This window comes from Gavia stellata, chromosome 21 (genome assembly GCF_030936135.1).
Source record: "Gavia stellata isolate bGavSte3 chromosome 21, bGavSte3.hap2, whole genome shotgun sequence".
NCBI lineage: Eukaryota > Metazoa > Chordata > Aves > Gaviiformes > Gaviidae > Gavia > Gavia stellata.
The window spans coordinates 15,667,166-15,682,394 of NC_082614.1; the positions used below are offsets into that span (position 1 = coordinate 15,667,166).

At 49.3% G+C, this 15,229-nt stretch overlaps 1 protein-coding gene across 1 annotated transcript in view; it reads left to right on the forward strand.

The window, feature by feature from the left end:
- The first annotated feature begins 1,461 nt into the window (after positions 1-1,461).
- GRK3 (G protein-coupled receptor kinase 3) overlaps positions 1,462-15,229 on the forward strand; it is a 72,520-nt gene continuing 58,752 nt past the window's right edge. Inside the window, exon 1 of the mRNA XM_059827620.1 lies at positions 1,462-1,574. Within this exon, the coding sequence (XP_059683603.1) occupies positions 1,462-1,574 (113 nt within the window). The remainder of the gene's footprint in view (positions 1,575-15,229) is intronic.

Consider the following 15,229-nt stretch of genomic DNA (forward strand, 5'->3'; position numbering starts at 1 on the left):
AGAGCTCAAAACAAGCTGAGTTTTAAACTTCAGACTTGTCATTGACTTCGCCTTTCATTGAGTCAATTATTTATGACATATTTGACGAAATTCAGAAAAAGAAAGAAGTTGAAATCTGCATATCTGCTTGGCTGCAGTAGAGCTACTACTGCATGTTTGAACGGGGAATAGGAGCGGGGAGCTCTGCTGGGAGCCCCTCGGTGCCCGAGGAGAGCCGGGAGCACCCGGCCGGCAGATCGCCGCAGTAGCCCGGCGGTTTCGGCGTGCAGCCTTCTTTCGCGCCCTAACTCGCCAGCGGAAGAGTTTCAACGAAGCAGTAACGGGGTTTCACACGGGTGCCTTTATTTGTACCCACTTTCTCCCGACGCGCGTCACGTTTCAATAAACTACGAGGAAATTAATTTTGAAGATACGCGTCCGACTCGGCGCCGAGGCCCACGGGCAGGCCGCCGCAGGCCGGGGACGCGAGCTGTGCCGGGCCGGCTTCGGCTTCTCCGTTCCCCTCGCTGTCGGGGGGCTGAGGCGCGGGCGGCGCGGGGAGCCCCCGCACCCCCCGAACCGCGTCCGGGATCAACAGGCGGCGAGGCCGCGGCGCTCGCCCCCCCGGCTGCCAAAGCTACCGAAGCCCGCGGCGTCGGGGGCTTTGCTCCCCGCCTGCCCCGGCAGCAGCACCGGCAGCCGGCCCCGGCCTGCCCGGGGTCAGCGGCCTGCCGCCCTCTCGCCCTCAGCCGCGGCGGGGGGCGATGCGGGCGGCCCGCGGGGCCGGGCGGAGCCCGGCGGCGGCCGCCCCCTCCCCGGGACCCCCGCGGGCCTCCCCGGCGGCTCCCCCCCCCCCCCCCGCCCCGGCTCCGGCTCCGGCCCCGCCGCGCCGGCGGCCGCCGCGGAATCCAGGTCCGGATTTTTGCAGGCGCCGCCGCGCCGCAGCCCCTAACGCCGGGCAGCCCCTGCGGCCGCGCCGCCCGCCCATGGCCGCCCAGCGCCGCGGGCGCACTCGGACCTGCCCGCCCGGCGCCGCGGGGGCCGCGTAGGCTGCGAGCGGCGGGGGCCGCGCCGGGCTGCCCGACCGCCGCCATGGGCCCGGCGGGGGCGGGCGAGCGCTGAGGGGCCGCGCGGGCGGGGGGCGCTGCGGCCCGGCGCGGCGCGGCGGGGGCGGCGCGCGGCCGCGGGGGGGGGTTTCCCGCCCGCCCGCCGCGGCGGCCGCGGGCTGAGGGCGCGCAGGGCCGGCGGCGAGCCCCGGGCGCGGAGGGCGGGGAGGCGGCCGCTGCCCCCCCGCGCTCGCACACACACAGACAGACAGACAGGCAGACGCGCGCACGCACGCACAGGCGCAGCCGGGAGGCGCTCGGCGGCACCGGCGGAGGGGGAACCACCGCCGCCGCCCGCCCGCCGCCAACCCCCCGCCTCGGGGGCGGCTGCCCCCGGCGGAGCCTCCATCTGCAGCCCGGCGGCGGGAGCGGGAACATGGCGGACCTGGAGGCGGTGCTGGCCGATGTCAGCTACCTGATGGCGATGGAGAAGAGCAAGAGCACCCCGGCGGCCAGGGCCAGCAAGAAGATCACCCTGCCCGAGCCCAGGTACCGCCCGCCCCGGCCCGCGGGGCCCGGCAGCCCCGGCCCGGCCCGGCCCCTGCCCGGCGGCCTCCCCGCGCCCCCGCGCCGGCACCGCGGTGCTGAACTAACGGTCTGGCGGCGGCCGGCCCGGGCACCCCGCGGCCCCCGGCGGGTCGGCGCCCGCCTTTGCGGCCGGAGCAGGTAGCGGGGTCGGGGTGGATGGGTGCATTTGAAAGAACTTCTGCGGGCGCTCCTCGCCGGGGCAAGGTGTGGAGGAGCCCGCGTCTCCCGGGGAAAGCACCCCAGGGTTCGGGCGTGTGCTTGGTCCTAAACTTGACGCTTCATCCAGCGGGTGAGACGTTCGTTAAGGGGTGAGCTAAATAAAGTGGTAAAGCCAAAGCGAATCGTTCCCACCGCTTTACTCTGCAGAGCTGTTTTTTGGTGATGCTTCGTGAGGTTTGACAGCGGAGCAGGGAGACGCAGGGAGGGAGGACAGGCTCGGGAGAGAGGTTTTCTCTTAGCAAGCAGCTCACGGAGCAGGGGTGCTGTACGGCGGTGAACTAGTGCGGGTCTGGGTCTCGTGGCCGTGGGCTTCCACGGGTCTCGCCGGGTGCCTTGGCATGGCTGAGGCCGTTTTCTCGGGGTTTGGTGGTAAAAGCAGCTTTTCTTCCGAACGGCAGTCGCTGGTTATGCCTTATACAATCACCTGAGCATCGCTTATTTATTGCTGAAATTAAAAGCGAGCTTTCCCCCTCTTTCATGGCTCTGTGTGCATACACTTAAAGCGAAGATTTAGCCAGCAACAAAATATCGCAACCAAAAAATACTGCAAAACGTGTAGGCAGCTTGCAAGCCTGCCGGTGGCCTAGCCTAGCTGTCTGCTGTGAAGGAGAGATCGCTGGAGCCCTCTTCGCGCTTGTTCGCTCGGTTTTCTGCCTTTCTGCTTGAATTCTGGGTAGCGCAGTGGGGCTGCAGGGCAGGGGAAGGCGAGGGGCGCGGGGGTGCCCGGCCCGCGTTAATCCCCCTCGCAGAGGCAGCGAAACCCCAGGTAATGAAGTTTGGCAGTCGTTTTTAAGGTCCAGCCGAGGAGGGCTTGCTGGACAGATGATGCTGCCTGCTGTTCTCCTGGTACGTGTCAATGCTTATGAAAACAATATCCATAAAATCCAGCCTACGCTGTTAACCTGAGGCACAGCACGCTTTACGGGGAGTGCTGCTAGCTTTCCATCTATCAGTGCTTCGGGTATGTCTGTCACTGTCCTTAGCGTCAGCGGCGTGCCGTGGTGCTCCCTGTTTGCAGCAGGGACACGACCCTTCTGGGGAGGCAGAAGGTGGGGACGCGGAAGGTGTGCAGGGGAGGATTCCTTCCAACGCCGTGAGGAATAACAGCACCGCTGGCGCCTGCGAAGAGGCTCGAAAGCTGCTGCCGGGACCGACGTCCCCTTGCGCAAAGCGCGGCGCAAGCCTCGTAGCACAGCGCGAGGCCTGAAGGACCCGCGGTGTATTGCTCTCCTTCTCCAGCGTTGGCGTTTTGTCGATGTTTGGTGGTTTTCCCTGAGCTCGGAGGGATGGTTCACCCGCGTTGGGCTCCGCGGGGTGGGAAACGGCAGCCGGGTGCAGCAGGAAGTTTCGCAGAGCAGGAGGAAAGGTGAAGGGTTAGGTGGCTGAAATGCCTCGCTCCTAGAGCTGCATGTGGAAGAACCTGTTTGCAGATTACATGAAATATTAAAGGAAAAAGATTGTTTGCCGTCCCCCCCTGGCCTGTTGTGCTCTGAAGATTGTGAGAGGCCTTAAGCGAGGGAGAGGTTTGCAGCTGTAAGCCGTGCCAGGGTGCCGTGGGACGGGGGACGTGTAAGACAGCTCAGCAGCTGAATGAGAGGAAGCGTGGACATAAACGAGAACAGAGACTTACCTAAGCCTGGGACCACAAACGGCTCTAGATTGCTTGAAATGACTGAACTTCTCAGCTTCTAACTGAAACCAGGGATTTCCTCATACAGTAGGAAATTGTGACCGTTATTCTGGTGTCAGATGTCTTCGTGCTGGTTTCTGGTTGGGTTTTTTCGAGCCCTCTTGTTAAAACAGACATGGTGTGTTGGGCATACTTAAATATTCTGTATCACTGGCAAAGTGATTCATTTAAAATTATATAAATCGTCTGGTTAAGTGCAGGTTGATATAGTAACAGTAAAAAAAAAAATTACAACACACAAAGTCCTCTCTTGTATGATTTGAAATCAAACAATTTTTCCAAATAATTTATTTTATTTCTGTGTGTGTGAGAGCACCTCCTCAGAGGAGCATGAGCACAGCTTTGTAACGCCGGGCTACGAGTGGCTGTCGTCACGTTTGGCTCCTGGCTGTCACTGGGACGGATAGCAGGAAGGTCACTGGAATATCACATCCACGCTTGAAAATAAATGTCTCGGCCTTATTGCAGCACTCTTCTCACAGGAATGCATTCGGTGTTGGTTTATCTCCGGCGGGCAACCACTGCCCAGCGACGGCATCCTGTGCTGCTGACGTTATCTCCCCAAGAAATATGTCAAGGGTTTTACCCCCCGATTACAGTTTGTCTCTTTGCTGGAGCCTGGTACACCTGCCGGTACCGTTTTATCTTTCTGAGATAAGACTGACACTAAATGAAGTAACCGAGTTTGCTGTAATGCAAATTTCAGGGGGCTTCCTGTTTACAAGGAAATAGCTGTAGTGCAGGCAGAATAAATTCCAAGGCTGCAGGCCAAGGCTTAGCAGCAAATAAACTACGAGGGTGAAGAGTTTATTGGCCGTGGGGCTGATTATTGCTGAGTTTACGTGAAGCATCCTCAGACTGGTTTTGTACCAAAATCGTTAAATATCGCAGTTTGGGAAGAAAGAGGACAGAAAACGCTAATGAGACAAGAGTGCCTAAGGAACAGGCTTAGCGTGGTTTTGGTTTGTTTTTTTTTTTTTAAAACACCAAAACAAAACAACCCTTTTTCCATCCTCTGTCATCTACTTTTCCTTCCCTTCTGCGTTTCCTACTTTCGTTCCTAAGAGCCTTGCCAAGAACTGGGAAAGCTGTGATATCTTTTAGTTTTACGTTGTTTCTTGAAAGCCTGTTTTGAGGGTAGATTCGCATGGGTGGACTGACCTAAGATGGAAAAGGAGGCATACATATTGAAATATGAGCAAATACGAAATCTTAATCTTTTTTCTGAAGAATTACTGTCAAATACTTTAAGTTGGGGGGAAAGGAGTAAATTGCGTGCACTCTTAATTTTTTAGGCTATTCAGCAGACTTCTGAAGTTTGTCCCTTTTCCATGTAAATTTTAGATTTCCCTTATTTTGGTCAAAGGGAGTGGAAGAACACTGTATAACAGCTCTTCTTATTTGCCAGCAGCTGCTTCTTCTGCTTTGAGTCAAGGATTTGCATAATGTGAAGTTGAGAACAATAGTCCAGGAAATCAGGTAACGGGAATCAAAGAGGGCGCAGGGCTGGCGCAGGGCTTGCGCACAGCACTGCTGTCCTCACGCTGGCTGCGGCCGTCCTCGCCAGGAAAGTTAACGTTAAAGCCTCCTTACTATAAACATCACGTAAGCTTAGGGTGCTTTCGGTGTACAAATACCAAGGGCATGGTAACAAAACATAGCATGCATCTGTCCGGGCTGCTCTCCCACTGCTCTCGCTGCGGTTGTAGATGTTTCTCATCTCATCTCTACTTTTCTAGCCTGCTTATTCGGTAATTACCTCCCTTTCAAGTTAATTCTTATTTTTCTCCCAACCTTTTTCTTTGCTCTCCTACCTTCCTCTGAATCTTACCCCTCTGGGGGAGAAAAAGGCATGTTTCAGTCACTTACTTCTTAAAAATCGGACTTTTAACGTGACCTTCTTCCTCAGTTATCATCCCATCTTCACTTTACCTCCAGAGATGAAGACTAACGCACTGGTACCCCAGCTGCTTCTTGCCGGGACAGTTTAGTCTGTGATGAGCTTGCCTAGTATTCAGAGTGACTTGTTTAAAACTCTAATTGAGGTTCACTGAATGCACGGAGGTTGCTTTTTCTTTTCCAATTACACACTGAGCTGTTTGTGATTTGCTTTCTTCCTGTTACAGTGCTGAATATGGGCGAAACCCAAGTGACATCTCCAGCGCGGAGTTAAGCATCATTACTCTATCCTGTATTGCTTCTGCTTTTTCAATTTTGTTCTCTTGGCATTTACTCTTTCTCTGAATTTCAGTTGTTTCTTTGATGTGCCCTTCAGCCTGTTCGTGTACCTCTTGAAACTTCTGTAACATCTCTAAGTTACAGGCTAAAACTCCTCTGTCTCTCTGCTGTCAGTCTCGGTTACTTTGATGGGATTTTCTCTGGCTTTGTTTAATGCCTTCTTGTTATGCTTATTCATTTAGCGTGCTGTCTCTTAAGAAAATTTCCCTGACAATTGTTCATGTAATTTTCGTATTTGCTGCTGTTACGCTCATGTCATCCCTGTGCATCTTTCTAGGTGCTTCTTTGTTGCTTCAAGCATACCCTTCAGTTTGGGGCTTCTGCAGGTAGCGCTTAACTCACCGAACATCTCTTGCTCAGCGTCACGGTATCGAAAACTGCTGCAGCTGGCTGGCACTGCCAGCTCCCGCCGTTCCCCTACGTGAGTTGGGCGGCACCTCCTGCTTCGGTCTGTGCTATTCGTTGCCATCAGGTCTACAAAACTCCTCCCCTGAATCCCTCATTAAGACGCTCTTGTTACGAAGCTTATGAAGTGTGACTGTGATTAGTCTGCCAGCGCAGTGTTGCTGTGTTGATGCAGTGTTTGTCGTGTTTACTGATGGTGTTTCCTGTCTGTCTGCCCTATCCATTCACGTTCGCCCGTCTCCGATGGCAAGCGGGGGAGCTGGAACGCCTTTTTGTGGTGCTGGTCCGTGGCGCAGCACAGCAGGGCCTAAGAGGGTCTCATCAGTGTCGTTAATACCAAACCCCCCTACTTTAGATGCGGTTTGTTTAGAGGATATAATGGCTCCAGGAAGGCTTGTGCTGTATTACGTGTCTTCCTCACTATCTGAATGCAAATGGTAGAAACCTTCAAAGGTACTGTGTTCAGAAAAAAAGCAGGCCTAGATTTTCCAAAGGCTTATGCATTTACTGGACTTAGCACAGAAATGGTGCCAATGAATGCAAAATTAAATAGGAGATGATATGGAGGATTAAGGATCTAATGCTTAATTCGGATGAATTTGTGTCACGGTAACTTTAGCTCTGTAAGGTGGTGGTACTTTACTGAAGTTTGTTCCATCTGCTTGTAGCAATAATGACTGTAAATTATTTTAGTAGAACTTCTTAAGCTTGGCTGTCTAAAATTTCAAAACAGTTTAGGTTTTTGTGTGACATTTACAATTTTTTTAGTGTCAAGCAAGATTGTGTTGGTATTTTATGGTATTTTTACACCGTTTCCAGGACTTACTAAAAATTGAATTGAAAAATTTGAAGTGAGAAATAAAAACCAGCATAGAGGACACTGAGACTGTTCAGAGTGGTTTCATCGACATGTAATTTGTGAAACTGCAGAAGGAAAAGGGATTCTAAATGAAATGGTTTTATACACTAATTTATTATTTTCCAGCTATACTATAGCCCACTGTTTGAGTTGAACATTTAAGCGAAGAGTAAAGGAAGTAAAGCTTGGTGAGAGCTAAAGATGGCTGAACACGTGGTGTACAGCAGGCAAGTATTCTGAGAGCTGGGGTAAGTGCTGTAGGTGAGCCTGAGGTAGGTGTGTGTCGGAGGCAGGCAGCGTGGATTTGTACGTTCCAAGGTCAGCGTGTCCCCGTTAGATGGAGCATCTCGTAGTTCACTTTCTTGAAGCGGGTAGTAAACTACTTGGATGGATGCATTCCATGTGACTGTGCTTCCGAAGGCATTGCCATTTAGTAGGTGCAACTAATATTTCTGAGACGGTGACTGTCTTCTCATTTCAGTTAGTCCTGCTCAGGGTGGGTTCAGATGACAGAGTAGTTAAAAACTCAGTTTTGTTCAGAAATTCAGCCTCCTAAGTTTGCTGTCAGTAGAAGTGTTGGTTGAGAAGGTTGTAAAAAGATGGCTTTCTCAAAGTAGTTCAGTAGACATACGGAAAGCTTGGGCTGCTAACAAAGCGTACTTGCTTTTTATCTCAGGTTAGCTTTGTAGTACAGTACTTTCTTAGCCGGAAAAATGCATGCTTTAGGGATGGAGATGGACTGTCAGCGTAGGAGCCTGTACAGGAGGGCTCCTGCTTGCTGCAGGTACCGCTCTCTGCACCGGTTGGGTGTTCTCTCACTCGGGAATTCAGGTCGTTATTTGTTGTAACTGCAATGTGTGATACCTTAATAAAAGCCAGTCCTATACAGAAGTGCATGGGAAGACGAAGGTGCTGTTGCAAAGCTCTTGCAGCTTTAATAGACAAGAAATGAGAGTCTGGAAGAAGGGCATTGTTGCTACCTCTATTACATAGCTCAGAAGCTAAGCGAAGTAGAAGATAAATGATGTACCGTTGTTGACACATAGGATGTTTGGCAGATGTGGCAGTTGAAGCTGGATTTTCTGAGCTTCAGCTAAGCAGTGGAGGCTCCAGCCTGTCCCAGCTCCTGAGCGTACATTACTTGGAGCGTCTCTGGGCACAGGAAAGAGAGATCTGGCCTTGAGGGAGATGCTCCAATTAGTTCTCCTGTGGGGATGCTATAAGACTGAAGCTTATGTTTTGAAACATAGAGCTTCCCCTGGGCGTCATTACCTTAATTAAGAAAAAAGGTAAATGAGGGTGATCTGGGAAGACATCAATGTGCAGACTTTGTTACTGTGCTAAAAACAGAGGGATGTTTCTAGGGACATTTTTGGGGAAAGCTTCCGTAATGTGATGTTGCATTGTAGGTGTAATGCATCTGTGGGATCCCATGCGGAGCCGGTGCCGGGTGCAGATGGGCTGTGGGTGCTGCTGGGACCCGCCTGGAGCAGCAGCCAGGGCTGGGAGCATCGACTGGAGAGAGTTCAGCTGAGCTGCAGAGCACGCTTGGTGTTTCTAGCGGGAGATGTGTACAGGCAGATTTCTCTTTTCAGTAAAACTAATAAACCTTACAGCTATTACTCCTTTCATAGGTAGGACGACTTTTCAATGCCTGGACCTTCCCGTGTGAAATGTTTTCAGCGAAACGCTGGTACTATAGCTTCAGGAAACAAACGTATGTGGCTCTTGGTTTCTGTTCTGGTGAAATCATGTGGAATGGCCTGGTTTAACCTTCTTATCAATAATAGCTTTTTTTTTTGGTAATTAATAAAATTAGAAAAAAGCCTATCAGGAGCTGTCAGGTCCAGGTGCGTAAACCAAAACACATCATTTAATTGAACTAAATTGACATAAAAGCAGCAGTTTCTAGCTTTAGAAAATACAGCTGTTTTCCACAGAAAGAGCTTCACCCCATGCTTACTAGTTTCTCCAAGAAAATCATTCCAATACTGAATAAACACCTACGTAAATATGCCTTGCATAAATAAATAAATATGTCTGAGAGTGTTAGGACAGACCGCTTCCATATAGAAAGCCCCCAGTCCCCTTCCAGTGTGCCAGGAATTTGTCCTGTCAGCATGCGTCACATCCTATTGAGAAAGGGACTGGGGAAAGGGCAGATTTCTCAGGATCTGGTAGAGCTGTGCACATCAAAGCCGTCATTAAACGCCAACAGAAATTCGGTCCAGCTGATGGAGCGTGCTTGCGATACACTGCACCAGAGGAGCACCAGCTGCAGTCCGACCTCCCCGCACTCCGCTGCAGCCTCGGGGGGCTCTGCAGGGATGCATGTTGCAGAAGCTCTGTGTGGAGCTGGGGAAGGTTGGATGCTCGTCACCCGTGAGGAGTTGCTACCTCTGCTTAAGGTGCAGATGAGAAAAGAGCTCCCGGTAGCTTCCGCATCCTCCCAGAAAACTAAAAAGCACTGGGGATCCTAATAAAATAGGCAATTCCTCAAGCCTTAGAGGAAGACACCCCTTTCCCAAGGGGCTGCGCACAGAATGCAGCCTCCACGTGATGGCTCTGTGGATGCTACTTGGCTGCTGTTCTGTTCATTACATTTCTGCCTTAATTTCAGAAGGGAAGGCAAGCTCTGTGAAACACAAGTCTTCGTTAAGCTGAACTTTAAATGAAGGAGGCAAAACGTGGGTAAGCGTTTTACTCTTGAGGCCGTAAGTCTCTGGTGAAACAAGCCTGGCTGTGCCACGGGCAGACCCGCTCCAGAAGGAGTTTGGTTCGGGCAGCTGCGGTTTGCTGGCTACCCTTGAGCGTTTCGGCTTTCCTGGCTTTGATTCCCTGCCCTCGGTGGATTGTAAGGATAGCCGAGGGAGTGCCTCTGAGGTGACTTTCCTTTCTGAGCCTTCTCATCGTTTGCTGTTTTTCCTTACGTCTCCAGCCTGGCTTCCCCGTGTCTTCCCCATCCCATTCTGTTCGTTTTCACATTTAAGTGATTCTGTGCATCAGTCCTCTGATTGATTGATTTATTTATTTTACCCCAGATTTTGCCAATCTTACTTCCAAATTGTTCTAACGATCACGGTTACTTTGTTCACATCTCCCTTACTTCTGGGACCTTAAAATAACTGCCAGGTTGAAACGCACAATGAGGAGCAAAAAAATCAATGAAGACAATTTTGCATGTCTTTTTCTGTTTTGCTTTAGGAGAATCGCAGCAGTGGTGGTTGGGATGCAGGGCTCTGGAGGGATGCTTCCTTGTTCAAACAAGGAGAAAAAAATACGGGAACATTTCTGTAGTTTTAACTTGTTGTTTAAAAGAATTCTGAGAAGATCTGGTTCTTAGGCCAAATATTTCTTAACAGGTTTCACTTTCAATGAATCTTGCATTGCTAAACCTTTTAAATGTGCTTTTTAGAAAGGGAAAAAAAAAGAAGTTTTGGCTGTAATGGCTGTGTGCCATTCTGCCGTTGCTTCGAATTGTACTTGTTGACCCTGTCATGCTTTCAGTTCAAAGGCCTCTGGGGCAGGATCGTTGGTCCAATTTTAGCAACTTTGTGATGGATTTGGATAGTGCGAATAAACATTTAAGTCTCTGTAAAATTGCATCCTGAGACTATAAATGAATAAATAAATCACAGGCGAATGTAGTGTGTTTCAGTCAACGTTGGCCATAGTTCTTGGTGGCTCAGTTAATGTTTATACTTGCACGCCGCTTTTAAAGAAGGTTCTAAACATTTTGTAGATATGGAAAGATTAAAAAAATTGGCATGTCTTCAGTAATTTTGTATTTGTTTTAAAAAAACCCATTGTGATTGACAAATTACTTAATTGCAGTAGGAGTGAGGAGATGTGATTTTGCTCCGATCTCCCTTTCTTGTAATTTCTCAGTAGCAGCGTTCTGGTGGAAGGGCAAGTCCTTGACATTACAATTCAGTGTAATTATTCCTGAGAAATTCATGTACTTAGAAGCTTTTATACTAGTTTCAGATTTTAGCAATGATAATGCAAATGATCGTCAAGGAACATGAGGATAGAGCGTATTGCAAAATCATAGCTACATAGCTATTGCTTTTGGCTCCCTTGTTGTAAACTTTCTCCATTAATATAATTTGCATAAATGAAGCTGCTTCGTCTCCTGGCTGAGATGCATGCACCAGAGGGGGTGTGTGCGAGAGCGTTGCTGAGCTTTAATCCCTTCCACCGCAAATGGGGTTCTTGGGTGGAATATGCTATTAATCATCCTTGACGATTGTAAGCGTATTTGTTTGCTGCAGGGAAACGAGATGGCACTGGCCTTTGCATAAACTTCAGAGGGTGTGCAAAGGCAGAGAATGGGAGGGAAATGGGTGAACGTGGGACAGAAAATGGCAGAGCCCTGTTCTTGTCCTGTGCGACATCCAGTGCAAGAATAACCGGGATCGGTTCTGCGGGTGCCTGCCGGCCGTGCGTGGGGCTGGGCCGTGCTTAGGGAGAGCAACGAAACTGGTCGGTTGCACTCGCTGCTGCTTTATTTGTCAGCCGGTGAGACGAAGGGTAGAACGGGCATGTGCGCTAATTAACATAGCACCAACGATCACCTTTATTTCTCTATTAAATAATGAAGTCAGTTGGATGTTGCATGGCTGTCAGGAGTATTCCAGTGATGTTATAGGGTGCTCAAAAGGAAAAGAACAAAAGGAACATATTTTTTCCCATGTTATTTCATTGTGAAAAAACATTTTTGGATGACAATCTTCTAATGATTTGTTTCCTCTTCAAATATGGAATTTTACAAGTAATAGATAAATATCTCAGATTAGGTGGTCTAATGGTCCTTTCTGGCTTTATATGCTGGGAATTTACTTTGCCCCATTAATTGCTTGAACAAAAGTTGCAACGTGTCAAATACCCTTTGCAGCATCTGAGAACAAAATAATTTGGAGAAGTATTTACTTCTGCTGAACTTTGAACTGGGTGCAAGTCTGAGAGGAAGCAAAATGCAATGGACTGAACTGTTTGCGATAAGTTCAGTCTTCTTAACCTCTTATATAGGAGGGAAGCCAGTTCTTTTTTGCTGGTTGCATCTGCCCTTCGCTTTCACCCCCAAAGTGGAGCATTAAGCTGAGCTGGGGGCTGTGATCCAGTGGCTCACTGCAGTTTACAGTCTCGTTCGAGGGGAGTTTTCTGTTCAGTTGGAGAGGTACTTTGTGCCAGTGATGAAGCTGTTACAGGGAAATAATAGCATCATTAGTAATCAGTCACAGATCTACGCTTTATGTTGAGACGTTTCTTTCCTTCTCCCTGTCGTCCTCTGTTACGTGACTTGTTTTCTTCCCTACTCTGCAAAACCTCAGTAAAAATACTTTTAAGGAGAAACTGTATTACTAACGACGCATTGGTAGTAGTATACTTCAGACTTTCAGATTTTCTTCTCATTTGACGTTGGGTCTAAGCGGGCTTAGCTATCTTCTGGCTGCAGGCAAGCTGGGGTCTTCGTGGGCTTCGGGAGACTTCCCTGCCTCTGCGGGCTGGTGCGTTTGTGCAGAATGAGAAGGCAAAGAAGAGAGTAGAGGTGAAAGCTGAACGGGATGAGGGGACGTGATAAATACGGTGTGGAAGGCAAGGTGAGAAGAGGGTGAGAGATTTGAAAAGGGGAAATAGGGAGTGACAACAAGAAGGGAGAGGAGAAAGCAGGCAAGAATAAGTGGAAGGTGACTGTCCAGTGTGGAAACGAGGTGCTGGAGGTGCGGAGAGCGGGAAGGTGGTGAGGGGCAGTGCAAAAGGTGGCGGTCAGAGGCAGTGGTAATTTAGTTGCTGAATATCTAGCATTTTCTTGAAATAATTGTTAGCGTTTGAGTAGTTTTTGGACGTGCCAGGAGCCACGAGGAGCTTAGTGTGCTGGGTACAGGATACGCACATGGCAGAAGGACGATACCTGCCCTGATGGCAAAGAGGAGGAAAAAAAGAAATACAGCTTTATTTTACAGACTGGGGACCTGAGGCAGATAATGTTTATGACTTGCCCAAGCTGACACAGGAAATGTTGGTAGAGTTAAATACTGAACTCCGCTCTGCTCTCTTTAAAGCTGCCATTTCATTCTTGTTTTGTTTTTCTGTTCTCCTTTTTCTGTTTCAGTTTATAGGTGAATGTATTAGTGAGTGTAACTGTGCATTCTTAATGTAGGTATGATTCTTCAATGCTTGCAGTAAGGCCAAACATTTTGTTTTTCAAGCTGTGGTGTGCATGTGTGCATCTGTACAATAGACGATATCCCACAAATCTGAACTTTTACTGATTTATAAGAAAAAATAATGTGCTTTTATGATAAATAATTAAAAGCTCCTTTAAGATACAGTAGTAAGAAGGCCGGTAGTAAGTAGCTTCTTGATCTAGTTCCAGTAGTAAAAGTATGTGTACGTATACAAACCACTGCATCTTTCTTTACCCTTTCCATTTCCTAGGTGTGAGATGCTTTCAGAAGAACTCCTGCATAATTTAGTGTAACAAATCTGCGGGGACAAAATCCATGCATCTTTGAAATTAATAGCAGAACTGTTAGGAAATGCCAAAATGCATGCTGTTTATTTTACTCTCCCCCGTAACATCTAGTTTCTGCGTACGCCCGCATCCGTTGCGGTCGTGCTCCCGGCTGCCTGCACTGACTCGGGCTGCCTGATGGACTGTTCCTCGGGCTCCGTGGCCATCCTACGGGCTGTGCGGTTGCAGATACAGTCGTACACCCAGCGGAATTTTAATTTCTTTTGAAAGGTGTGCTTATCGTTGGAGTCACAGAATATTGCTGATCTCTTTGCGGGGGGGAACAGCAGGAGTAACTACTGCTGTCGGCACCGGTGTGTGGCTGCAGCCAAGGACAGATCCTGGCTCTGGGGTGAGCTCCCTCTCCGAGGGACCTCTTGCTTTGCTGCTCCTGGTATAGCTTGCCTGAGAGGGAGGAATGTGGATGAGCTGTATGCATGTCCTTTTCTGTGTTAAGAACAACATAATGTGTTTTCTTCTTAGTTTTTCAGAAGATGTGTTTTCACGTAGGCATTTTCCACCTGTACCCACCTTGGCGCTGCAACTGTTGTCTGCGTCCTGTCAAACTGCGTGCCACCATGCATGCTCGTAGACAGTGAGAGCTTTTTAGTTACAGAATGTATTTTAACCTTGAAGGTTGCATTTCAGTGGATTTCTTTGATCAAGTCTGAAAGATGAGGATGCTGGCTGTAGTCACTAGAGCTTCAAGGTGCAGCTCAAAGCTCCTTCTAACAGGTTCTTCAGCTCACGCTTGTAATAAAATAAACCCCTTTTCTGGGGAGGTGGAGGAGCAGACCAGGTTAGAGCGACCTGTGCTGTTCACAAAGTTTATAGTTCGATGGTGATGCAGATAGTCATCTTTCCGCCTGTTTCTGGGCAGGCAGCGTGCTCTGAGCTGCTTCACAAGCCTGGTGTTTTTGTTCAGCTCTTTCTTTAAGGGCAGCTTCTCCCGTGGGGCTGCAGGAGACGAGCCCACTGAGCACCTGCATCCAAGCTGCGGCATCCCGCTGCCCGCACCCCGCTGCCCACACCCCTCAACATCAGCACGAGGCACTACGTGGTACCGTTTGCACTGCCAGGGATCGAGGTGTTGGTTGTATTTGCAATAAAAAAACTCTCCCAAAACTTCTTTACTCTCTCGCTGCTACATTAGTTCTCTCTGGCTGACCTCGGCACGGGTGCTGCCGTGCCCCTGGTCGCAGGGCAAAGGGCTGCACCGTGCTCCCAGGTACCCGCTTAAATTAGGTCCCAGTTAAACCAGTGAAGAGGTATCCAGAGTCCATGTTGCACTTCTCACAAGATTTTAAACCTGACCTTTGATTTCCCATACATATACTTGTCCTGTTATTTCAGTTGACTTGTGGTATGTGGACAGCAAACTGAGCGTTTCTGAAATTTTTGTTGTTTGTTATTTTCTTCTTCTTTGAAATAAAAAATATATGGACAAAAGGTTTTGCTACAGTATAGTCGGATATGCTTTTGTTTCTGAAGTCTCCCTGGATTTCACTTTTAGCCAGCTTTTGTTTCTGCTTATTTTGAGTGTTGCTATTAAGGTAGATCATGCTGTGAACTGAGATGAACTTATGCAAAAAGTCCACTTCTCGCATTAGCGCATTGTTTGCGCTGAAAGCATATTTGGATATGGAAAGCTTTTCAGAAATGGCTACTTTTCTGTGAAATGCGGCTTT